The following is a 25,961-nucleotide window of genomic DNA, read 5'->3' as shown; positions in this document are numbered from 1 at the left end:
AACTCCTAACAACTCTATTACTTACAGACATAGTTACATTAAAGCCATTCTATCTTGTATGGATAGTAACAACTATTTGTATAATAGAATGAACTTGCAATAACAGTATATGAAGTTAGCTCAGTTGGACTATTATAGCAATTAACAACAATGCTTTCTAGACTTGTGGAGGTCAACCTGCTTAGCTGTACAATGCATCATCTTATCCATCCTTCCCATCCGAAACATCCCTCTGAGATTTATTTTCTAAGAAAAAAGGTAGTCTTTCTTTGTGCCTACAAGTAATAAATGGGAGTCCATAATGAATTCATCTCACATATAAGAATTCACCACATTTAATTCAGTGGTTTAAGTGTTAAAACAGAGCAAGTTTGTTTTATAAAAATTGCTATGTTTACCTCTATTTTTTGTACAGAAAATTCTTGAGTAAGTTGTTTCTTTGGATCCTCAAACCATAACTTGAGTATGCGATTTCTTATTTGAATAAAAGCATGACTAGAAGGTCCTTGAAGATCTGAGAAACATTCTGCCTCCAAAGAAGACATTTTATCAAAAGGCAGGCGTGACTGAAATGCTGCTCCTTCTAAACTGTAATGAAAATAAATTTTGATTGTGCAAAATGTTGTGGATGTACCTCAAAATACACCAACAGAAAAGTTTTGAAAATGTTATAAAGAACAGTATTTATACTATTGTATAAGACATACCTATATAACTAAACAAATATTCTATATTAATGAACAAAATTATTATATATTATTATATCTAATATATTGGCCTCCAAATTGAACCATAACCATAAGAAAAAAGTTGATATGATAAATTTGTAAGTTGAATTTTGTTTTGGAACTTACTCTACTTGTTTTGACTAGGAATTAGTTAATAGTCTTACATTTACTAAGAATTTAAATACAATACTAAATATAAAGTAAATTTACCAAATCATTCTGAAGAAATGTGCAGAAAATACTTTAGTGAATATAAAAATTAAATTAATTTTCTAAAAGTATTTATCAAACCCTTAACAAATTATGTACCCTTAATAAAAATAATTTAGTCATATAGGATATGTTAGCTGCTTATGAACATCAATTTTTTGTTTTTTTTATAGATGATAATGTAATGATGCACCCACCTGCGCTAACAGTTTACGATGGTGGGGCACCAGTGGAGGATGATAAGATGAACATGAGGTCAGGTCAGTTAGCCCATCGTGACAAATTCACCAGGAATTTATCATGATGGCTTCCGCCAGAGGGGGGAACCGCATCGAGGTAAAACTGACATGGTACATTGCTAGTAATGTGGTCATGAGTCCACATTACTAACAATCCCCTTCATGCCTTAATTTTTTGTATTATAATTGTTTCCCTACCATCCAGTTCAGTATACAGATTTAATCAGCTCTGTATTAAACCTAATTCACACAAAATTCATTGTTATGTTAAGTTTCATAAAGGAAACAAATGTTTACTTAATTTTAAAGAAGTAAATAATAAGTTTCATGTTTATATACAATATTTTTGCAAAATTGAGCAAGCAAGTATAATTAGGACAAGAGTTTTATTTACCTATTTAACATCTCTTTGTAATTAATCTCTTCAATATCTTCCGCTTTGTTGTCTTCAAATGCCGGTGGCTCCTCCTTCTTGGATTCCTTAACGTCAGTTGTATGGCTCGAAGATGACTCTCGTCGACCGCTAAGTACAATAGGACTTGACGATGTAATTTTACTCCTTTCTGATTGATCAGATTCCGAGTCATCTTGTTTCAATTTTTCATCTAATTCGCGATTTTCTACCTGTTGTGTATACAAACATAACCTAAGCATTAAATAAAATTCTAAAAGCTATTATGTATAAGACAATTTATCATAATCTGACCTTTGCACGTTTACGGCGACTCATTTTTCAATAGTTTTCGTAAGTAGTATATATAAATTCTAAGTTTTGCAAAACATAAACAAACAAGTGTTGAATAGATAACTGATAAGTAGGATTTAACAACGGGAAAATAGTGCAACTAAAACAAACCGACGGTGACATACTCTGTGACAGTACCAATCCGGCATACTGTCAATGTCAGATTCTAGGATTTTATTTACTACGTAACTAGAAGGAACACTTTGAATAAAAGTGCTCTGGAAACTGTACAAAAATACTAATGTCCCATTCACAAAGAGTATTATGTAATTGAAATATTGATTTAAAACATTATCTAGTTTTTAAAATACAATAAAAAAAACAAGTCACTTACATTTTACAGTTAATAGCATTTACTAGTGACGTCGAAAAGTGTAAATACATTGTGAGTGAATATTCAAGAACATTTGTTTTCTCATTATTTAATTTCTGAATTTTTACTTAAATGTTGGTCTTGACAATAAGTAATATCTAAGCCTACCGTTAAGTAACCTTTTAACAGTTTTAGCATAAGCTGCTATACTACATACGTAAGTATATAGTGTCCCTATATCGCTTTGTGTGTTCTACCTTATATACAACAGACTGCGTTCTGATGAATTGTTTGACATGAATCCTACGGCTACCTTTTACCATCGCACCGCTCGCCATAGACAGGGAATTCATCCCTACACGCTGGAACCAAAGTGGTTTCGGTCAGTGCGGTTTCAGAGGAGCTTCCTCCCGCGTACACTTAGATTGTGGAATGAACTAGTTTTCTCGAGAGACTACAGCTTGGGGTTTTTCAAGAAGGGTATATTCAGGTTTCTTAAGGGTCGGCAACGCATATATGACACCCCTGGTGTTTCAGGCGTCCATAGGCTGCGGTAACTGTTTACCATCAGATGGGCCGTATGCTTGTTTGCCACCTACGTGGTATAAAAAAAAGCATATATCTACTACTATACAGAAATTACACATTTCTTGACTTTTAGTCTATCTGTGTACGATTTATGTAATTAGCACAAAAGTTTTGTAATCTAAAAATAATTTCTACAGCTAGTTCAACATTCACGTGCCATAAGTATTTATATTCTAAGCCAACTGTTATTATTTTTATGTGGTACTAGCTGTGCCCCGCGTTTTCACTCGCGTTAAATTTCAATATAAAATATAGCCTGTGTTATTTTGGTGCATAAACTATATTACTGTCATGTTTCATAAAAATCCATTCAGTAGGTAGTTTTTGCGTGAAAGAGTAACTAACATCTGAACTTATAAACTTTTTTTTTACAGTACATATTATTATTATTGCAAAAATACAGTCCCCACCCCCACTCTTCTCGCTTACACTCAAAAGTATCAACCTGCAAGATATATTTAAACTTATTTCTAACTCCGATCTCCTTGGGTCTCTTTTTGCATCCAACTCGACACTGGACGATAGGGAGCAATCACCGCCGGTCATCTCGCGGTGTGAGACTTTTATGCCAGAGGTAAAATTTACCCAAAAGCTGGTACGTAAGTCTCTTTTCTCCCTTGATATCCACAAGTCGAGTGGGCCTGACGGTATTCCTGCTATTGTGCTCAGGACGTGTGCACCTTAGTTGGCTCCGGTACTAACGCATCTTTTCCGGTACTGCTACTCTACAGGTGTAGTCCCGAAACTTTGAAAGACGGCTTTGGTTCATCCGATCCCTAAGAAGGGAGACCGCTCAGATCCAGCTAACTATAGGCCCATAGCCGTCACCTCCTTATTCTCAAAGACCATGGAGTCGATTGTCAACCGTCAACTCCTACGATACCTAGAAGTGAACCAGTTGATTTCTGATCGTCAGTATGGCTTTCGCCAGTGTCGCTCAGCTGGTGATCTTCTAGTGTATTTGACACATCGATGGGCAGAGGCTATTGAGAGTAAGGGGGAGGCCCTATCTGTTAGTCTGGGTATTGCGAAGGCCTTTGATCGGGTTTGGCACAAGGCTCTTCTTTCAAAGCTACCATCCTTTGGGTTGCCTGCGAAGTTATGCAAATGGATCGCCAGATTTGTCGCTGATCGGAGCATCAAGATCGTTGTCGATGGTGCTTGCTCCGACCCACACTCTGTGAAAGCTGGTGTTCCACAAGGCTGTGTGCTATCTCCGACTCTGTTCCTTCTGCATATCAATGACATGTTACAAGTCAACAACATTCTTTGCTATGCGGATGACAGTACCGGAGATGCCTTGTACAGCGGCCATTTCGCAGGCAATAGTTATAGAGTACCGGAACAAACTTGTGTCGGAAATCGAAACTTCACTCCTTCAAGTTTCGGTTTGCGGTCTGGAAAATTGTGTTCAATTCAACTCCAAGAAGACACAAGTTTGCGCGTTTATCGCTAAAAAGATTCCATTTATCGTATCTCCTCAAGACACTCTCCTTGATGTGAAGCCAAATCTCCAGGTCCTTGGCGTTGATATATCCAGTGACGTTCAGTTTTGCGGTCATTTGGAGGACAAGGCTAAAATAGCCTCAAAAAAGCTTGGTATGCTCAGTAGACGGTATTTCACGGCGGCCCATCGCTTGCAATTATACAAGGCGCAGATCCGGCCGCATATGGAATACTGTTCTCATCTCTGGGCGGGAGCACCACAATACCAGCTACTTCCATTTGACCGCATTCAGAACCGAGCAGCCAGAATCATTGGTAATCAACGTCTATGTGACAGACTCGACCCATTGGCTTTGCGGCGAGATATTGCATCTCTGTGCATTTTCTACCGCATATATCACGGGGAGTGTTCTGAGGAATTGTTCGGATTAATACTAGCTGCTGAGTTTCACCACCGTACTACCCGCCAGAAACTGAAATACCATCCTGATCATCTGGATGAATGGCGGTCTTCCACAGTGCGGTTTTCTAGAAACTTTTTGCCCCGCACAACCACATTGTGGAATCACCTTCCAGCAATGGTATTTCCGAACCGATACGATATTGAAACCTTCAAGAAAAGAGCTTATTCCTTTTTAAAAGGCCGACAACGTACTTGCAATTCCCCTGGTGTTGCGGGTGCTCATGGGCGGCGGTAATCATTTACCATCAGATGAGTCGCATGCTCGTTTGTCCCCTGTGTTATAAAAAAAAAAACTCTAAAATACCACATTGCTATAAAATAAAAAATCTAAATATTTGGTCAAGGCCTTTAATTGATTAAATTTGTGTAACAATTTAAAATATTTCAAATCATATTATGCAACAATTGAAGACGTTCAGTAGATACTAATAATTTTAAAATTTTGTTCTGAATTGATTTTTAAGAAGGCTATCCTCCGAATAACCAGCCATTTCTTGGGGCACGATAGCACTCTCTTCGATACTTCCGCAAGGTCTGCACATGCATTCAAGGGGAGCTTTGGTTGTCACCTGTACATGCAGAATTATTAATTTTAAGTATGTACATGACATAAAAAGTAATCAAAATCAGAAGTGAAGGCATAGTCCCGTATAATATGTTTATATACGTTTTCATAACTTGTATATTTACAACTACAATTATGAATTTTTGCTGAAGGAATGATAAATGTTTAAAAAAATTATAAATAAACTTAATTTTTTTTTTTAACAGTGTATTATTAATATATTTTTGCAACAAATTAAAAAAAAAAGCTCCTTGGTACCTTTCGAAATCGTTTGTCTTCACTCTTTGCTTTAGGACAAAATAAAACAACAGTAGCTTCTCTCTCGCCTGATTCCTGACAGCAATTGCAAGTTCTTTCCATTTGCCAAATCTTGCTTCCAGATACCTAAAATAAAATATAATAAGCCTATGATTAGGCAATAAGCATATAAGATTTTAAGCAGCTAAACAAACACTTTGACAGTATAATAATAAACGGTTATCGAAAACTTTGCAGCATTTTCACAAAAATTACGTGGGTAGAGTAATATGAATTTATAAAATATTAATTTTAACTGTATGGAGAAGGAGCGCTTATTATTATTTTATACTTAATAATGTATTAAAACTTAATCGAATGGACCACTGGGCTATCATTACAGTTCACAGGAATCTTAATCTTAATCTGGGGCCTATTTACTATTAAAACTGATACCAAAAGTACTTTAAATATAATATTAGGAATTCATGTACCACTGTGAAATGAGAGTTATTATATATTTATATTATATAGTCTCTTTATTTGCAATGTAAAACCTACCTGTACATAGCTTGAACATTTTCCGATACATGCAAATGACGGTATTGCTTTGGGCACACATCCCGGATGTTGTAATACATGAATTACTGGTGTCATTTGACATTCTTGTCCTGCAATATTCAATTACGGAAATGAATTTAAATGTTTTACAGTTTTACAAATGTAACTAGATTAAATTTACCTAAAGCTGTATGAACTTCTTGAGCTTCAACATTTCGTTCTTGAATATGACACATATATATAACTAATAAGCAGAATATTAAGTAACTTGAAGTCATTTTTGTAGTGATTTTCTTACTTGAATAAGTCTTTCCTATTCGGCGGTTAAAACATATTTAAAGGTTCTGCAGTATGTGTTAGCTTTTAAATATAATATTTACGATATAAATATATTTCAATGTACAAACAATGGAAAGCCTTTAGTGAACATGCCATAGAAGAAATTACATGGTGATCCAACAGTGCAAACATGAACTAATCGAGTCTTTAATGGACTCCCGCTTTGAGGCGAACTAAAATAAGAAGCCATTGTTGTTAGGTATTGTCTAATTTTATATTATTTACAGGAATAAATATATTAATAGGTACCTTAATCTTAACGGTACGTACTGAGTTGGAGACAATGTATTTTGTCTCAAAAAAATCAGATAAAATCGCGTCATGTTCCTCTGTATGTAATTTTTTCACAATTTAGCGCCTGCACGAATCTTAATAAAATTAGATATGTAAATAGATCATGTTACGAAGAAGGACATACTTATGTATCTTTTATGTTAAAAAAAGAGCAAAAAAGATTGCACATTTTAGCATTTATAATATATTGTATATCGGGTAGATAGATCTGTGTACCCAAAAAAATGTGAGAAGTCTGCGTTCCGAATTGAGTGGTAGTAAGAATAAAAAAATATAACTATACAAAAGACTGTATATTACATTTATTTATTTGAATAAATATTATTTTTAATTCTATATAAATATATACATTTGAAATTCTCTCATGCCAGTCGTATTTTCACTACCGGGCTGCAATATTAGATTTGGCTACGGATTGCAGTATTTGATTTATGTACATCTATTTCCTTCTATTATTGTTAAATTTTATTATTTATTAACAGAGTCGGTTAAAACGTCTACTAAAAGTTGGACAACATTACAAGACATTTTACTCAGTTTCCCGGCAACCTGCTGATAAGATTGTTAGATCGTTTTTCCCCTCCTTTCACATTTCGGTACGGAGTTTCATATATAAGGGAAGCTACACTGTTTAACACACCATTAATGATATTGTACTAGTATTATAAATATCTCTTGAAAAAGAAGAATTAAATCATAATAATGTTTTTTTCTAAAAGATTGTCAATTTGTTTAATAGAAATTGTGACTATAATATTGATGAAAACATATGCAGATGAAAACTGTGAAACCGTTCCTACTGAAATTCATGTTACTAAAGGTAATTTTAATAAATAACTATCAATACTCTATGTTATTTACTAAGGTCCAAATAGGAGTAGTAAACCATTTGGCTATATCTATCTAAAAAAATATAGGATAAAAGAAACCATTTCTTTATTAATTTGTTTGATATAAATTTATAAATCTATCATCAGATTTACAAAATATTTTACATATTCCAATTCATGAAATGACCGACAATTAAGTGAATAATAACTTACTTACTTTACTATACTTACTTTATACTTCAGAGGAATTCGATGACTTGGGAAGATTAGTGAGATCTTGTAGTGGGGAAGTAAATGTAAATAAATGCGAAGGATTGTGTAGCAGTCAAGTTCAACCATCTGTCGTAACTGCAACAGGGTTTCTAAAGGTATGTGCAAAATGCAATATAAAATCATTTTATGATTGCAATAGTTTGTAAAAGAATATGCAAGTCTATTTTATTGTATGCTGTATCAATCTTCGATGCTCCGACCTGACCTGTCAGGTGATATGATAATGATATAATAAGTTTGAAATAATTTAATCAATCGTAGCATCGTTAGCCAATACACTCAAATGTACCTATATTCATTTTGATTTTCAATCTCGGTTTATTTATAATCCTTTAATTATTAAATTGGAAAACACCGAGATAAGAAATGGAAAAGATCGAGGGACCTAATTTCATATTATAGTGACTAAACAAAGGAAGTACATTATAGAATTTAAATGTTGTAGAAATGCATTACATGTTTCTGACCACTCTCCATACAAAACGTGATGCCCTGATCTTTTACCCGCAACTACACCACTAGTCAGATTTTCTTAGTAAGTTTGTCTGAGAATTACACGTACCTAATCGAAAAAGATAACACCTAAATCGATAAATTATGCTTCTGCAGGAATGCTTCTGCTGCAGAGAAAATTTCTTACGTGAACGTCTGGTGACCTTAACACACTGCTACGACCCCGATGGGCTGAGACTTGAAGAGGAAGACCGTGCCATAATGGAAGTGCGTCTACGAGAACCCGACAATTGCAAATGTTACAAATGCGGAGACTTCAGCCGATAACATCTTAAATATCTTTATATGTTATTTGATTGAGTTTATTTGTAAATAACACAGGTATTTAACTGCATTAACACGATAATTTATGAAAACTAATGTCGAGGCCATTTAATTATGTAGTGTGATAGCACAAAATTATTTCAAAAATATTAGTAATTAAACGTAAGCAATACAATGTTTATTTTCTCATTTTTCATATAAGTTCATTCATTACACATGTACTGAAATGTTGTAAATAATTGCAAAAGAAGCCATTAGAAATGGTAATATACCAACACTCATTTTGAATATCGTGATCGAGTGTGTTCCATGTTATATCACGATTTTTTTATATAGATACATAATTGGAATAGTAAACAAACTGACTGTCTATCTTATGAAACTTGGTAACCGTCGCGTCGTCTGTATACTTGCATAGCACCATGGACATCATTATTATGTGATCCTTTTGTATTGGGAAGTTTCAGATATGATATGTCCATGCAGAAGTACATGATTTTTATTCCTTTTTCAAATTACACTTCACATCCATTGCGTCGGTGTATTCCACGTCTTGTCGTCTCGATTGCCTCTAACAAAGAGAGAAGAAAGGCCGCTCCTCCTTGTTCTCATACTCTTTTCGTCTTTTGGTGGCCACATCTAGACACGCGGTAGCGTGTCAAGCCGAGTTTCAAGTAAACTGGCAAGCAGCACCGTGTGTATATTTACACGAACCATTTGGAGCCACTTTTGACTCCCTCATAACTCAAAAACTCTTTCACACAAACCTGTCAAATTTGGTTCATATATTGAGACTTACGAGATAAATATGTGTTCCAAATTTCATAAACATATCTCAAACGGTTATTTAGATATTAATGTCCAAAAATCGTCATTTTTATCACTGATCAACTATAGATCAAAATTATAACCCACTTCCAGATGACCTAGGAAGTTCAAATTTGGCATGCAGATAGGTAATTAGGTGAATATAAAGGAAAAAATCTGAAACTGGTAAATTGTTATCATTTTACTACAATTTTTCACTTTAATTGATTCTATTTCAACTTATACTGGACGAATACTAAAATTCTATGAAAACGTCTATAGCCACCAATTGACATTGATCCCTGGCGAAAATATCTCATCTTGTACTGGACGGAAAGTAATATTGTATGAAAACGTCGATCATTACCAATTTACGTTGACCCCTTCACATCAGTGTCGATAACTAGCAAACTTCAAATATTGCATTGAGCGATAAACACTAGTTGCTATAATTTAGATTCTGTCTAAAATATACTCGTACTTATAACTAGGAGTATAGTCGAATTTCGTATTTATTATATTATTAACTGAGATTTGGTATTAATTATTGTTTCAATATTTAGCGCACATCGATAGTGTAAAATCATTATTTTTATAAATAATTATTAAATAATAGGCATTTCGGTATAGGGCGCCGCGGCGGAGCCGTGTGGGAGCGGTGCGATAAAACTCAATGTTTTGTTTCTCGATATCTAACCTATAAGGTTGCGATTTATGCTACGAAATTCATAGCTTTCTTAAATTATACTTATATATTTGTGGTTATATTATTATTACATTATTTTAGTAAATACGTATGGTATAGACAATAGTTTAAACCAAAAATTAATAACAATTTTAGTATAGTTATAAGTAGGAATGTATAGTTAACTCGAGAATGAGAACTCATTGGTAACAAATTGTTTTCTTGAGAATTCAATAGATAACAGTCAATTTGTTACATAATCGTCTTTACGAACTATAACGTGTCAATACGAAGTTTCAGATATTAAATAATGTATATGTTGAAAGAGAACAATTCCGTATTTACTTAACATATGCTATTACTATCCACAAATCACAAGGCCTTAGTTTTGGCAGTCCTCTTCTCAACATAGGCTCCTCTATATTTAATAAAGGGCAGGTTTACGTTGGACTCTCCAGAGTTAAAACCTTAGATGGAGTACGTCTTAACAATTTAGATCCAAGTCACGAGAGCTCTATTGTAGAGTACAACCATCTGTGGACGTTATACCGCCTCGATTTGCCCAAAAATTCCTGATACTGAATTGGCATTGCACTTGAACATTTAAAAGTTACAAGAAAATATAGAAAATAACACAAAAAAAATACAATTATACCCCGTAAATATACGAAAATACAGTAATTTATCAAAAATAATTTGGTAGTACCTCGTATAATTTATGTACAAAAAGTAATGATATCCCATCAAAAACATAAATGTGAAATGATAGCCGAGTTTAATATTATGATATATGCCTTGATTGTTGACTTCTACGACAAAAGAGATGAGATCTAAATGGGTGCCAAGTTCAATGGTCTGTCCTGAAATGTATTTATAACAATATAAAATATCATTTCTTCTTATAACTTAGGATAATATACTGTAGCCTTCGCAAGTTCTAAACATGTTACTTGTCGGTTCCTATTTTAATATTAGTAGTAACTAGCAATCGAAAGTAATAATTGGTATATGAGAACTGGCCAAGTTAGACCTTAGGCTACAGTATATTATCCTAAGTTATAAGAAGAAATGATATTTTATATTGTTATAAATACATTTCAGGACAGACCATTGAACTTGGCACCCATTTAGATCTCATCTCTTTTGTGGTAGAAGTCAACAATCAAGGCATATATCATAATATAAAATCGGCTATCATTTCACATTTATGTTTTTGATGGGATAATATTGACGCCACACATCACGTGACTGACTATCGTTCTAAATTTGATTGATTCGATCACTTTTAATTAAACATTTTAATAAAAAAATTAGCAACGTTAATGTAACTTACGTCACGACATCTGTGATCACAAAATTTTAAACTAGCCTATTAACTACCCTCCTTTATTTCGTGCGGTATAAAATATTTTTAGTATAGAAATTAAGCGTAATAAAAGCCTATACTGCATATTAGATCCTTTAGTAATATATTGGCAAAACTATATCTACGTTATATAACATTTTTAATTAACAGATTGCTGTAGTAACGATATTTATAATTTTAATGGGCAATGCTCTTCGCCTACCAAATTGTATAAATATAGTAACGTAGGTATATAAATAATTGTTGTTATTTTGAAATTCGTCCAATTTGGATAGGCGAAGAGCATTGCCCATACTGCCTAGGCAGTAATTACATTAATATTCAGTATATAAATCAATAATTATTATCCGAGCTATTCCTGACTGCTTCAATCAAGTTATTTCTTAAGTAGAATGTCCGAAATCATTTTCTTCAGTAATCCATATAATTAGTCATAATAATTATGTAATTAATCATATCCAGGTTTTAAGCATTCATTTCCATGTTTCATTATCTTAGCCAGAGGTACCATCTCAGAGTCAAATATTATTACATGTGTAATTTTAATCAAAGGACAAATAATTACAACAAAATAGAATATTTACAAAACCTATATAAAAAAGTACGTGTATATTAAAAATACAATTATCCATATTTCGCCAACAGAACTATGTACAAAATTATACAGAGACGGATAAGCATTTTGATTAGTTAGTAGATCTTCCATGGAACGCGGGACAAATTCAGCCTTATTGTAATTTGGATAAGCTCATCTATCACCACAAGGCGCTGAATACTGAAAGACGTGCAAGAGAAGAAAAGATGATTTAGGGTTTGATCTGCTCCACATGACAATAATCATATAAAGGAGTGTTTGCTATTTTTAGCCGGAAAAGATGAAAATGAAAACGACAGTAGGGTACTGGCACTAGTAGTCGGCCCCGCACCAGTACTCAGCCTTTTTCGGTTTAAAACCAATAGGAATAGCGCTATAATAGAAAATACCTAATCAAATTATTTTAAATAGCTTCTATGACTTCTCATTGCTATAATTAAATCCAAACATAATAGCTACGTGGCTGCGAAGTACATTAAATATGAATCTATTTCGACGTCATCGGCTGACGAGGCGACATGCGGCGTGCGCGCCATTTTTTTATTAGTGAGAAGCGTTCACAGAAACGGTAATTTATTTCATTATTTTGTTAATTTTAGGCCACATTGTATTAAAATTTACATTAATTAATAGTTTTGGCATTGTAATCAATGAAAAGTATCATGTTTTTCTTAAGAATTATTAAATAATGAAGTGGCCGACTACTGGGTCCCATTTTTATATACATTATCTAGTACTCAACCACCCCTGGTTGACTACTGGTTTTAACGCTGTTTGTCAAAAACCCAATAGTCGGCCACTTAAATAGTTAGAGTTTGTTGCATGGCTGAGTACTGGTGACAGTAGACCCAGTGTTCAACCGTCCATATTTAAATTGTTTTTTATATAGTTTTTTATACAAAAAAAGAAAAAAAGCAGCTCTAGATTCTACCAAAAGTAAAGTGAAGGAGACTACAAAGAAGAAAAATTATGATTATAATTAGGAATTGAGCGTAAAATGCACAAAGACAGGCTGTGATTTATTGGAAATCAAAACAAAATAAAATTAAAATTCTCAGTAATATACTTCTATATCCTGAAACTCCTGACACAGAAGGAGAAGGACCTGTAAGGAAGATAAGCTCCTAAAAAAATTGTTAATCGGCGACTTTTAGAAAGAAGAAGAACTTGAAATCTTTTTAAATACTGATGTTACTAAAGAAGTTTCCGACTGATTTAAATATAAGTTAGATAGGTATTTGATTGTTGTGATTGTTAGGGCACAGTTAAGTCCTTTTAGGTTCTATGACCGGACTAATTATTTATTAATGTTCTTAATCTTTAAGCTTGAAACTATTGATCTTAAGAGAGGCTGACCACTGGTGGCAATATGGCTGAGTACTAGTTTTTGGCGGCTGAGCACTGGTGAAAAGTGCCTTATTTTGTTAAAAAGTATTTTTCACTTTATTAAAGGATAAATTTGTAATTTTTGTTAATTTTGTAACAAAGTTTAATAAATAAGTAAGTTAAATTATACAAAAGACTTTCAATTTACTCTTTCTAATATTTTCTTATATAAGTTTGAACCCAGACTTACCACTAAAAGGCTGACTACTGGTGCCAGTACCCTATCCGAATCTTAAACGACATATAATAGAATAAAATTTTCTACTGTGAAAATATGTAGACTTACAAAACCAAGGGGTTTTATTAATATTGCTGTTTAGTCTAACATGCCATAGACCTTGGTTCAATGTTGATGTATAGTAGCCAAAATGGCACTTCCATTTCTCACACATTTCTATCTTTACAGGTCTTTATAATATCTGTGTAAGGCACTGATAGAAAGACACCTTTGAGTGTATAAATAAATTATATTTATATATTTATCGTAATAACACAGATAACATAATGGGTAATAGATAACTAGTTTTTATTTTCTCACAACACATGGGATTGGATGGGATCGACTAGCTGTCTGCACGACCCGGTTGAGATCACGCTTATGTTTATCGTCTCCGTGCAATTTACGACTGCAACACAACTACGCACAACGATATATTCATCTGGAAATCACTCATTAAATGAAGAAAATAACATTTTGTATTCACTAGATGGCGCTACTAAAAATACACGACGCTAATTAGTTATTCTTGCTTTATATTATATTTTACTATAAGAAATTCGAAGGACAATCAAGTACACACATACAATAGAAAAAAATGCAGCATTCCTTTGTGACGTGTGAATTAAATAGTTATAAATGTGCAGCAACCATTATTGAGCACATAATCATCATATAAAGCCGTTTTTTTTAGAAATTAGTCTATAAATTAAAAAAATAAGCTACTTGTCTTTCAACTTTTTAATAAGTCACTGTACTATAATCCTTATTTATCAGTTGAAAAATAACAGGAAAAGTATCACTCACTCTATGACCTACTGGGAACAACTGTTCTTATCTCTTTCTCTTATACAATCTATGTATAATAGGCATAATATTCATTTTATGGTGAAAGAAAACTGGAAATATCGCCTAAAACTTAAAATTAACAATCCGAAAACTTGATCTTTTCGGACTGTTAATCTTATTGGTAATTATCATCGTCAATCAAAATGTAATAAATATGTTTGGTTGCTGTTTTAATCTAACTATTTTTGTTTAAGCATTGCTCAGAGAGATTTTAGTTTCGTTTTCAAGAGAAGGGTTTCCATTTACTTAAAAAAAAAACAAAACAGTCAAGTGTCAAAACAGAAATCCGGCACCATTCCGGCATATTTCATTTATCTTTGTCTCGCATTAATATAATTTTTTATATCCGTATTTAGGATTTTTCAGTATAAATGATGGCCATCAATGAAAGCATAATTATATTGCTAATTCTACTATTCTCATGGGGAGAATATCTGTGGGAGCAATATCTTACTTTAAGACAGGTAAATATTTCACATATATCATAGTGCACTTATTGATTGCTAAACTGCATGTACGAAGAACACAAAATCAATAATTTTGTCAAAGATGCATTTTCCGCAAAGTCACATTTCTATCATATCTGATGGCCCCAGGGTTATCATTTTATCATGTTTTAATGGTATTTGATTACTTTTAATTAATTTACTTAATGTCTGATCTAATCTAGGCTGCGGCAGCGGTAATAAGATCTATATATTACAATGTAAAAAAATATCTTAAATTTAACCTAACCACTATTAAAGTATATATTATATCGAATTAGGGGTTATTTTGAGATGATACATTACATTACTTAATAGATTTATATTAATTTGTATAATTCCGCTGTCATATGTCGCAGTCCCCGATGAAAATTATGGTAATCGCTATTACGATAGAATAGATCTACAACACTCTATTACAATCATTGAGATTTTTTACAATCTTATACTTTTGGATTTAGCAATTCAATAATGATATTTATGTTTTTGTTAAATAGATAGCATAAGTGAAAAATTTACATGATTAATAACGTAAAAACCTATTACTAAAACACAAAGGATAAAATTTTGGCGTTGGCAGCTATTACCATATTGTTTGAGTTAATTTCATTGCTTATCTTTCATAACGCCTAAAAATAATCATCAAATAAGCATGTAATTTATTTAACCGTAATATTAAAGCCAGTTATATCATCGAATATGATTGCAATGTCATTTTACCAATAGAAAGTATATTCATATTTACCATGGAACAATATCACAATGAATGATTACTATAGCAACACCGAATAGACACACTGTCATGAAGTTACTTTGCGTTAATTTTTTCCATAGCTAGTAATGTAATTTCCATAGCTTATTTCAGTAATGGACATATTCACAATTTTCTTACTAAAGAAAATTTATAATAAAATATATAACATATAGTAAAAATCTAGTGCAAACAAATATTCCCTATTCTTGATAAAATAATTTTTATTCTTGATAGTTTTCAAGATATTCAGGTTTATTTACTCCTGTAAAATTGTAATTTTCCTATTATGGGTTTGTTCATCGGGGACTGTGATGTGGTCTCACGCATGTTAATGGTAACAAAATAATATAAATTAATTAAATAGCACATAGGTGTAAGAAAAAATAAACTATTTTATATGGGTCCTAGACAACTGATAGAGATACATATATTTTTGGTAAATACATAGAAAATACACTGACTAATATAAACAATCATACTCATGAATACAAATGTTTGTATCATCGGAAGTAATTCTGTGGACTACACTGTTAAACCACAAAAGTCTTCAATATTGAATTATACTTGTTAATTATGTTTATAAAGTTAATTCAGAATGGACCATACTATAGTATAGATAGCTGTACTGTTAACTTGATATATGGAAATATTATTTTTTACAGTTAAAAATCTATCAAACGAACAATGATATACCAAATGATTTGAAAGAAATGCTGAATGAAGAATCTTTTAAAAAGGCTAGACTGTATGGAATTGATAGATCAAAGTTCAAAATAGTCAAGGAATTTTACAGTATAATATTAACAACAATAATCTTGTACAACCGCTGGATTTATGTTGCTTGGAACAAGTCAGAAAACATTGCTGCCATTTTCAACATTGCAGCTGACAGAGAAATTATAATAAGCTGCGTATTTATGACATTTGTAACTTTATTTAATTTCATTGTAAATATGCCTTTCACAATTTATAGTACATTTGTGTTGGAAGAGAAGCATGGCTTCAATAAACAAACTGTAGGTTTCTTTGTGAAAGATCAGTTGAAGTCTTTGTTGTTAAGCCTCGTAATTACATTGCCCATTATATCTGTGGCAATCTACATTATTATGCTTGGTGGTAATATGTTTGTTGTTTGGTTGTGGCTGTTTACCACATTAGCCACACTTGTACTTTTGACTATTTATCCATCTGTCATTGCACCACTGTTTGATAAATTTGTTCCATTACCAGAAGGTTCTCTCAGGAAAGGTATTGAAAGTTTGGCTTCGAGACTACATTTCTCATTGTCTCAAATTTATATTGTAGAAGGTTCTAAAAGATCGGCCCACAGTAATGCATATTTCAGCGGTCTGTTTGGTGCAAAGAGAATTGTCTTGTTTGATACACTGTTAGAAAAATATGATGAAGAGAAAAAGAAAACAACTGGTTGCACTGAAAGTGAAATTTTGGGAGTTTTGGCACATGAATTGGGTCACTGGAGTTGTAGTCATATTTATAAATCAATTGTATTAACTGAAATTAATTTGTTATTGCTGTTTACTGGATTTGGATTATTATTCAAATATTCCATGCTTTACACATCACTAGGCTTCCCAACTGGCCAGGAACCTATAATTATTGGCTTAATAGTAGTTTTGCAGATGATATTGGCTCCATACAATTCAGTTCTATCATATTTTGCTACAGCACTATCTCGCAAGTTTGAATTTGAAGCTGATAACTTTGCTGTTTCATTAAATTATCCTAATGAATTAAGGTCAGCCCTTATTAAATTAGGTAAGGATAATTTGGATTATCCAATTTATGATAAACTTTACTCTTCTTGGTATCATTCCCATCCAACATTACTACATAGGATTGAAAATATAAATAATCAAACAATAAGTAAGAAACAAGATTAGTTTAACTAATTTTTGGTGGTACCTTAATGGTGCGTGACTTGAATGCATTTTTAGATTTACCATTACTATTACATACTTTAAACTACTAGAATCACCATAAATAGTATTGATTAGCTGCATATTGTCTGTCTTCACTTTATAGGTAGTGTGTAATTTGTAGACATAAGGTCTTCAAAAAATAAGGAGGTTACATTGACTATTGTTCCAAAATGTTAATTTCTATGTCATTTAATCGCATATTTGATGTAAAATGTATGTTAAGAATATTTGTAACAATGACTGAAACTTGATTTACATTTATTTACATAGCTCTCAAGTCCATGAGTGTGAACAATATGTATAAGATATAATTATCTTCATATTAATAATGTATAAGGTCACAAGTGTATCGACAGTCACATATCCTTCATTCCTTGTAGAGACAACTGTCGTCGATGCCAAATATCTCGTTACCTACAGCATGGCTTTGTAATCTGTAATAGCTTATAGTTCTTAGAGAAATAGGATTTATCTAATTACATCTTTATTCAATTATCTTTTGTGACAGCTTAATTGCTGCTAATATTTCAATTATCAGAATAATTTCTTATATCCATTTAAGTTCCTATTGTAAATCAGGAATATTAAAAAGACAATGGGGTCAATGTGAGTACGTATCTAACGTTTGCACTATTTATATCTTATAAAAGTTAATAAATTTTGTATTACGTGTCTATTTATGTTTATTATTTCGAATCATTTAATATAGCATCCTTTTTTTCTCCCTGAAATAAAGTAATGTATTATGTAAACGTGATTCACGTAAATGAACTGCTTTTGAATTATATTGAGGCTAAAGTTTCTAAATTTATCTTTGGGAATTGCAAGTACATAACATAACCAAATGTGTTTAAAGTAAAAGATTTTGAAGTGTTTAACACTACAGTGTTACCTGTAAGCTGTGCTCCGGTTTGAAAGGAAAAATATGTCAGAGAGGTTATAGTCATGAATAGTACCACGGACGTCACATTATGATGTAAATGGTGCTGTTCATGTATACCTATAGCCGCCGGTTACCACTTATCACAAGCTTGTTTTAAAAATAAATAAATCTACAATTATCGGTTTTTATTAGAGTGGGTTAACCGTTTGCTTGTTAGACAGATAAGCTAGCTAAACTTCAGTCTCATAAAATATTATGAAGTTACTTCAAATAAAATTATATTGTACCTATATAAAAATAAATAAATTATATTCTACCTTATGAATCATTCTGCTTCCTCCAAAGTGTCGGGTAGGGGGCAGTTTTTTGTTTCAGGCAGGGGTACAATAAATAGCATTTGAATAAAAGAAGTGATGACCAGTAATATTAGCGGGAGGTCTGGTAATATTTCGTCCAGACTGACCACCGCCGGTGCTATCATTGCTGCAATGCGAGCAAACATAGTAACTCCACCAACGCCTGCATTACGTCCGAGAGTTGGAAACAGCTCGCCAGAGAAAAGGTACAGTGCTGGCACCGTTCCCTGATGAAAATCAGCTTTATTTTTAGAGCTCTTCATCAAAACGATACAAAAAATGAATCCCTAATAGGTACTTATTTGTTTCTCTGTACCTATGTGGTAATTTTTTTATTTTAATAATGATAAAGCTGGTAATAACCTGTCTTCCGCATAAAATTAAAGAATTTCATTGCATCTATATGATAAGGCATTGAATGACAAACGACTATAGGATTAACTGATAAATTACAAAAATTAAAAAGTAACCATCCACAATTTCATGAGGTAATATATTATGTAGGTAATAGGTATATCTATATATGTAGATCAGGTATTTAATTCCAGTGGGAGCAGTTAAATACCTACAATTAATCGAGCATGCTACTAATTTCAGCAATCAGTCGTAATGACATTATTCTCATATCAACATTTCGCTAAGCATATGTGAATTCAGTCAAGCCATCAAGCCGAATTAATCATTTTGTTACTTATGTGTACCTATAGTCTAATATGGTCACCGGAGCCAACACCAGCGGAAATAAGTAATTTGCTGGCGTTGGTCAAAATCAAAATAACTCCTACTATATGTAACTCCATTTTTAAGTAACTATGTAAGTACAATAAAAGTTACTGTAAGTACCTGAATCTGAAAGACTTACCGCTAAACCCGCAAATCCGACGCCAGCAAATAATAGTCTTGGCCAATCTTTGACAAATATATCCTTAGGTGTAAATAGTATAAATACAAAACACATTGCTGTCATAAGCTGGAATATCCAGACCGTCATCTTTCTACCAGTTTTCATTACGATGAAAATACATAAAATTGCTCCTGGAGTTGAAATAATGCCGCTCCATGCTACAGTTAAAAAAATATTTGCCCCAATTAGGCCAAGGTATTGTGAAAAAGTATAGAATGCTAATCCTGTGCAAAACCTGTAAAAAAATCAATAACTGTATCCACCGCAGTATGCCTTCTGTATTAAAATCGTATTCATACACAAATATCGTAGGAGGGGATTGTTATGAATACTATGGCCCCATGCTAGCAATGCACTAGGTACATATATGTATAAGATTACTGAGTTCCTCCTTGAATCCATCATGGTCAATTCCTGGTTAATTCGCGACGATGACGCCATCCTCCACGCTTGACCGGCCAGCGCAGCCTATATAACATGAACAGCGCTACGGAAATAACGTCGTCATGTGACAATTAAGGTAAACCTCAAGCGTTGCCATTCCGGACTTAAGGAGATAGAACACCTTAGTCCTCAGGTCATATCTCCTTAAGACCTTAACCTGAAATTTCATTGCCACTCACTCTTTAAATTAAACTAAACCTACAAAATATGTTGTATAAAATCTACCACTCAGTAATATCTATATTCATAAATAAATCCTTACCAGCTTAAGGACAACAATAGAGTCTTTTTTCTCATATTTTTTGATTTGAAGAAGTCTATGAAACCGGGATTCTTACTTTTCTGTCCTTTACATTTAGATAACAAGTTTTCAATATCTTTCAAATTATTTTCCCTCTTATTTTGTATCGCTGCCACTCTCAACACCTCTGAAATAACCACTGACTGTTTGATAATAACAGATATTCACACAATATACTTATTATTTTTATAATGAATAAAATGTATAAATCAAGCCACAAATTTTATACGAGACACTTTTCTGCACATTATAATAGGCAGGTACGGCTTAGATATTAATATATATTATTATATTTCCCCCCTATATGTGTATTAATAAAATAAATAGGTAGGTATACACGAAAACTTTGAACAATAATTAAAATTAACGTAAACGTAACATGACCAAGCATACAATAGTAAATAGTATATTATATGTAGTGCTATTGATAGTCGGTAGCAATTGCTATTAAAATAAAAGTAATAATACCTAGAGCTTTATCTATTTGCCCTGTCGCTAGTAACCACCGCGGTGACTCTGGTACCCAAATCCAATACAAAATGTATATTGCAGAAATACTCGCCAAAATGAATTCTAGTTGTCTCCAATCTCTGAAGAAATAAGCAATTCCAGCCATAACAGAACTTCCTAGCCCAAATGGCAATTGATAGATTATTGGTACAATTGTTCGCCATTTGCCACTAACTGCCTGTATAAAATAAAATAAAATCATTCACTATATCATGCATGCATCTTTTTATTTCGCGTTTACACTCTATTTTAGACTAGCCTCAATGCTCCTATACATATCTATAGGTAATTAGGACTGTAATTACAACAAAACGTACATCGATAAAACGTTCGAATCATCTCCCACTTTGACAGCAGATTTTTTCCTACATCTCCCAAAGAGCTGGTCTAGTCAATATATAGATAGTCTAGATAATCTGTTATAATGTAATAATCATCTTTATTTACAATATAAACTAATACAATTGCTGCTTATATATATAATAATATAATTTAAAAGTAATAACGAGACAAAACGGTCTATAATTCAGAGGGGGCTGTGAGTCCACCCTCTCTGCTATTCTGTTATAGCCTTTATTAGTAAATTAATACAATAAGAGATCGACGATGAGGACGATAGCACTTCTTGCTCTTTCATTCATATCTGTATACTAACTTAATTATCTACCTATTAAAATAACCGCACCCTAAGGTATCGGATTCTTACTTACTTAGCGATTGTATTTTTATGTATATTAACATAACTACAGATACCTATGTAAATACAGTTAATGCTCACAAACCTCCATGCATATTACGAATGATATAATCCCAATGCCTCCAGAGGCCAGGGCTAATATTAACCAAACAAATAACCAACCCCAGTACCATGGGATCATACTGGAAATATAACTGGCTTCGCTTTGAAGAATTATTGCGACAATGAGTGGAACTTTTCGACCATAATTGTCAGCCAATATTCCGAAAATTATGCCTCCGAGAAGTACGCCCCACATCATCACACATTGTGACAACTGAAATTTTTGTTTTGTTGCTTTTATACTTGTTTGTATTGATTGATCTGGGTGTTTTCTATGTAGTATGTGGTGTATTATGTTTCTATTCACAAAAAAATGTATTTAAGTATTTCTATAAACTGTTTCGTACCCATAAAACAAGCTCTACTTAGTTTGGGACTAGATGGCGCTGTGTGAATTATCCTGAGTTATTATTATTATACTATCTGTACCCTAATTTTCTAAAATAAAAGTAGCCTAGTTACTCCTTATTTCATCAGTTACCTGCCAAAAAATGTCCCGACTAAATCGGTCCAGCCATTTCAGAGATTAGCTGGAACAAACGGACAGCCAAACAATAATTATAAAAAATGTTATTTTAGTGTATGTACCTACCGTATTTATATTCATATGCATGTAGTAAAAAACGGTTATTTCAATATTACAAACACACACTCCAATTTTATTGTATAGTTATAGTGTAGTACAATATATAGTGTATAGTTTTATAAACATTTTCTTAACAAATACATACATGAACCAACCAATGTTTGCTGCATACTAAATTCCATTCAGATGTGATGGTCCTAGTGAATAAAGCCTGGTCGTAAGTGAAGTTTGTGCACTCGACTAGCGGTATTTTATATTTATTTATTTTGTGTGTCCGAATAAGCATATTCGGATCGAAAATCAAACATGGAAATTCTTCAATTCGCTGTGAATTCAAACAATTACATCTGAATCTAACTAAGATTCACTTCATCATGAATATAATTAAATTTAAGCTCATTACTGACTAAATATACTTACTTAAATCTGAAACGCGAGTAATATGATACATTAAATCGGGTGTCGCGTTTTAAATACCTCGGTTACATTGTATCGGAAGAATTGATGTTTCTGATATATAGAGGGAGCAAAGAGCATTGTCGGTCCGATGTAATATGCTGGCCCGTAGGTTTACACGGTGTAATAACGACGTGAAGACAAGCGTATTGTCAGTCGTTTTACAGGTGCAGCATATGGTTTAGGTATACGCAGAGGGCATACAGCGCTCTTCGCGGACAATATAGTATGATAATGGGTTTAGGATGTTGTTTGGGCTCCCTCAGTTCTGTAGCGCATTAGAGATGCTTGCAGCAGCGCGAATAGATTTTGCAGTTTTGAAGCCATAATGCGAAATAGGCATAAATATATGAATTGAATGAATAAAATTTACTAACATAATATGGATACATATTCGAAGTAAATGAAGAAATAAAAATAAATATAATTTAATTTTTTCTTAATTTACATCTAAACCACGCAATATAATTGGATAAGGGTTTCTATAGCAAAAAAAGCCTTATGAAGTCGTCTACGTTGGTAGTTGGTACCTATCTCTGTCGCGCCTAATCCCAATCTAACAACTTGTTTTGACAGTGTTGTTTATGTTTGAACAATAAGGCATGGCAGCGAAATAATTGAGAGGTAGGATGTGTTATATTTTTATTATCTTATTTGTGGTATTATATAAAAGTAATGTAATGTTGATTTTATGTGTTGGATAGTAAGATGTTGGTTTTCTAATAAATAAAAAAATAACATTTAGACAATAATATATATAAACAGTTATATTTCATACCGGCACTGACATTTGACGCCACTCTTCGTCAGAGTATTTGTCAAACATAATTGGTTTAATACACCAAAACTCTTGTGGTGGCGCCAAAAAGATTATATTTAATTGGTACCAAGCTATTGGCAGCTTTAGTAGTGCCATAAGAGCGCTTATCCGGCATTGCCATCTACCGAAATCACCAATAGCTCTCGACGTTAAATCATCTACGTTACAACTTACTTTATTCTGCCTTGACTTGGGCTCTGCGAAAACAAAATTAGGTATACATATAAATTACGTAGGATATATATATAATACCTAATCCTTAAACATTTCTGATAAAACTGGACATATACTATAATTAACTCTCGATTGTTTCGACTAAAACGACGAGATCGACAGTTTAGACTAAAAAAAACATTTTATAAACTGAATCAGAGTTAACGGTGGCAGAGCGCAGAGTTGAAAAAAAACTACTTCTGACTGGATCATCTGTGACGGTAAGAATGATAACAAACGAAAATCTAAGAAAGTATCAAGCTCGCTCCCTACAATGTTGAATTTAAATATGTTTTAAGTGCCCAGCGAAATATTAAGTATAGCGGTTGCCACGACACGACGTCAACTGTTGATACCTCTAACTCCATTTTGATTATTAGTCGTGACAATGAATGTATAACAATATGATAATATAGTTATTAATTCCATTGCTACACTGTATGCGCTGATTCACTACTGGTACTTAGATACTATAAATAAAGGTAATATAGGTAGTTAAATCAGATTGTATGTAAACACAAGAAAAATATTAAATAAATGTATCTTAGCAATTAATTATGTACCTACTTGTATGGGTAACTACATCTGTACCATAATTCATCATTAGTTTAGGACACAGATTATAGATAATAAGTTATAGTAACGTTGATATTAAGTAATTGGATTACTATAATCAGGAACGAGTTCAAAGTAGCTGAAATTAAATTGGTTCTTGACAAATCGTCTGTTTTTGTATATCGAATAAATTTTGAAAGGAGGTAAGAATAGTAAAACGGTTTATACTTTTTTATTATGACGGAATAACATTGGAGAATGAAAGGATAAGGATGAAATCGGTCGGGTCAGTTAGCCCATTATTTGCGAATAGTCATGAATTATAGGCTGTAGTATACTAATATATTCCTAGTCATTTACTATTTACTTGATACTTTTTAGGGATGGCAATATTTTTAAAAGGTAAACGTATTGTAACTGGAGCGATAGCTGAGGGCAGCTGTTGCTGCATCCATTCATTATATAAATTCCAATATCTTGTTAGGGTTCCGAACTGTGGTAAGAAATGAATACCTTATAATCCATTAGATCCGACCATAAGGATTCTGTTTCTTATCACACTCGGAATCCTAAAAAGATATTGGAATTTATATAATATTTTTTTTATAGTTTACAAGAAAAAATAGTTCATATACGATTGTTCCGGATAGCAGATTGGATAGTCCATTTTTTTTAATGGATGATAATGGAATGGTATACCCGCCTGCGCTAACGGTTTATGCTGGCGGGGCACCAGTGGAGGATGCTAAGATGAGCATGAGGTGAGGTCAGTCAGCCCATAGTGATAAATTTAACAAGAATTTATCAGATGGTTTCCAGGAGGAACCGCGTGGAGGTCACCCTGACATGGTATATTGCTAGCAATGAGATGATCAGTCCACATTACTAACAATCCCCTTTCCCCTCAGTCCAAGGCATTGTCAAGCATAGTTGACATCATTGTGGTGAATGTAATATGTTTACTTTTCAATAAGTACCTACTAAAATCAAACCTGGCAAGGGCGAACTTACCACCGCGGACTATGATTAATTTAGGTTGTTATCACCGATCAGTCAGAAATATAAATCATACTCACTAACAATTAGTTTCAAGCTTTAACTGCTTTAAGCTTTTCTATTTGTGTAGGTATTTGTTTTGTCCTTTTGGTGGATTTGTGTTAGACAGAAACGTAGAGTCAGTATACTAACTCTATGAAATTTAGGATTACTTACGTATCGTTCTTTTCGGAGCTGAGGGTAATGTCAGTCAAACAAAACTGAAATGTCAGTCAATCAGCCGTTCGGGTCTGATATTCAACCCGCCCCATTCTTTAGGGTAACCATATTTATCAAAATATTGCGATTGCAGCACTATTTCTTTCAGAAAAAAATTATAGCATAAAGGAATATTTGTGTATGGACTCTGTTTATATAAAAATTATTGTTGTTTTGCCATATAAATT

At 32.9% G+C, this 25,961-nt stretch overlaps 5 protein-coding genes across 7 annotated transcripts in view; 2 read left to right on the top strand and 3 right to left on the bottom strand.

The window, feature by feature from the left end:
- The window catches only part of LOC131850979 (lysine-specific histone demethylase 1A), a 326,513-nt gene extending 324,510 nt beyond the window's left edge, over positions 1-2,003 (bottom strand). Inside the window, exons 1-3 of the mRNA XM_059201397.1 lie at positions 1,884-2,003; positions 1,572-1,801; positions 399-588 (exon numbers count right to left, since the gene is read on the bottom strand). Coding sequence (XP_059057380.1) covers positions 399-588; positions 1,572-1,801; positions 1,884-1,907 — 444 coding nt within the window. The 5' untranslated portion in view covers positions 1,908-2,003. The remainder of the gene's footprint in view (positions 1-398; positions 589-1,571; positions 1,802-1,883) is intronic.
- A 3,081-nt stretch (positions 2,004-5,084) lies between these two features.
- LOC131850981 (bursicon) lies at positions 5,085-6,509 on the bottom strand. Its single transcript, XM_059201400.1, has 4 exons — positions 6,277-6,509; positions 6,096-6,205; positions 5,556-5,681; positions 5,085-5,301 (listed from the first exon to the last, which is right to left on the bottom strand). Exons 1-4 carry the CDS (start codon positions 6,371-6,373, stop codon positions 5,167-5,169), a joined length of 468 nt encoding a protein of 155 aa, XP_059057383.1. The 5' UTR covers positions 6,374-6,509; the 3' UTR covers positions 5,085-5,166.
- An 86-nt stretch (positions 6,510-6,595) lies between these two features.
- LOC131850982 (partner of bursicon) lies at positions 6,596-8,764 on the top strand. 3 transcript variants are annotated; one of them, XM_059201403.1, is made up of 4 exons: positions 6,596-6,633; positions 7,468-7,548; positions 7,802-7,926; positions 8,441-8,764. In XM_059201403.1, exons 2-4 carry the CDS (start codon positions 7,488-7,490, stop codon positions 8,609-8,611), a joined length of 357 nt encoding a protein of 118 aa, XP_059057386.1. In that variant the 5' UTR covers positions 6,596-6,633; positions 7,468-7,487; the 3' UTR covers positions 8,612-8,764. The 3 variants fall into 3 exon arrangements, with proteins under 3 accessions (XP_059057386.1, XP_059057385.1, XP_059057384.1); XM_059201402.1 differs by lacking the exon at positions 6,596-6,633 and adding an exon at positions 7,278-7,324; XM_059201401.1 differs by lacking the exon at positions 6,596-6,633 and having other exon boundaries at positions 7,391-7,548.
- Positions 8,765-14,791: 6,027 nt separating this feature from the next.
- LOC131850972 (CAAX prenyl protease 1 homolog) lies at positions 14,792-18,368 on the top strand. Its single transcript, XM_059201390.1, has 2 exons — positions 14,792-14,977; positions 16,415-18,368. The coding sequence occupies exons 1-2, from the start codon at positions 14,885-14,887 to the stop codon at positions 17,651-17,653; spliced, it is 1,332 nt and encodes a 443-aa protein (XP_059057373.1). The 5' UTR covers positions 14,792-14,884; the 3' UTR covers positions 17,654-18,368.
- A 532-nt stretch (positions 18,369-18,900) lies between these two features.
- Positions 18,901-24,565, bottom strand: LOC131851021 (organic cation transporter protein-like). The gene is made up of 8 exons (XM_059201444.1): positions 24,532-24,565; positions 23,710-23,948; positions 22,621-22,800; positions 21,873-22,103; positions 21,049-21,268; positions 20,542-20,707; positions 19,794-20,070; positions 18,901-19,158 (listed from the first exon to the last, which is right to left on the bottom strand). The coding sequence occupies exons 1-8, from the start codon at positions 24,563-24,565 to the stop codon at positions 18,901-18,903; spliced, it is 1,605 nt and encodes a 534-aa protein (XP_059057427.1).
- Positions 24,566-25,961: the final 1,396 nt, after the last annotated feature.

The sequence above is a fragment of the Achroia grisella genome, unplaced genomic scaffold (assembly GCF_030625045.1).
Source record: "Achroia grisella isolate CSIRO2021 unplaced genomic scaffold, CSIRO_AGI_Agris_v1 utg780, whole genome shotgun sequence".
Lineage (NCBI taxonomy): Eukaryota > Metazoa > Arthropoda > Insecta > Lepidoptera > Pyralidae > Achroia > Achroia grisella.
This window is presented reverse-complemented; position numbering and strand designations above follow the sequence as displayed.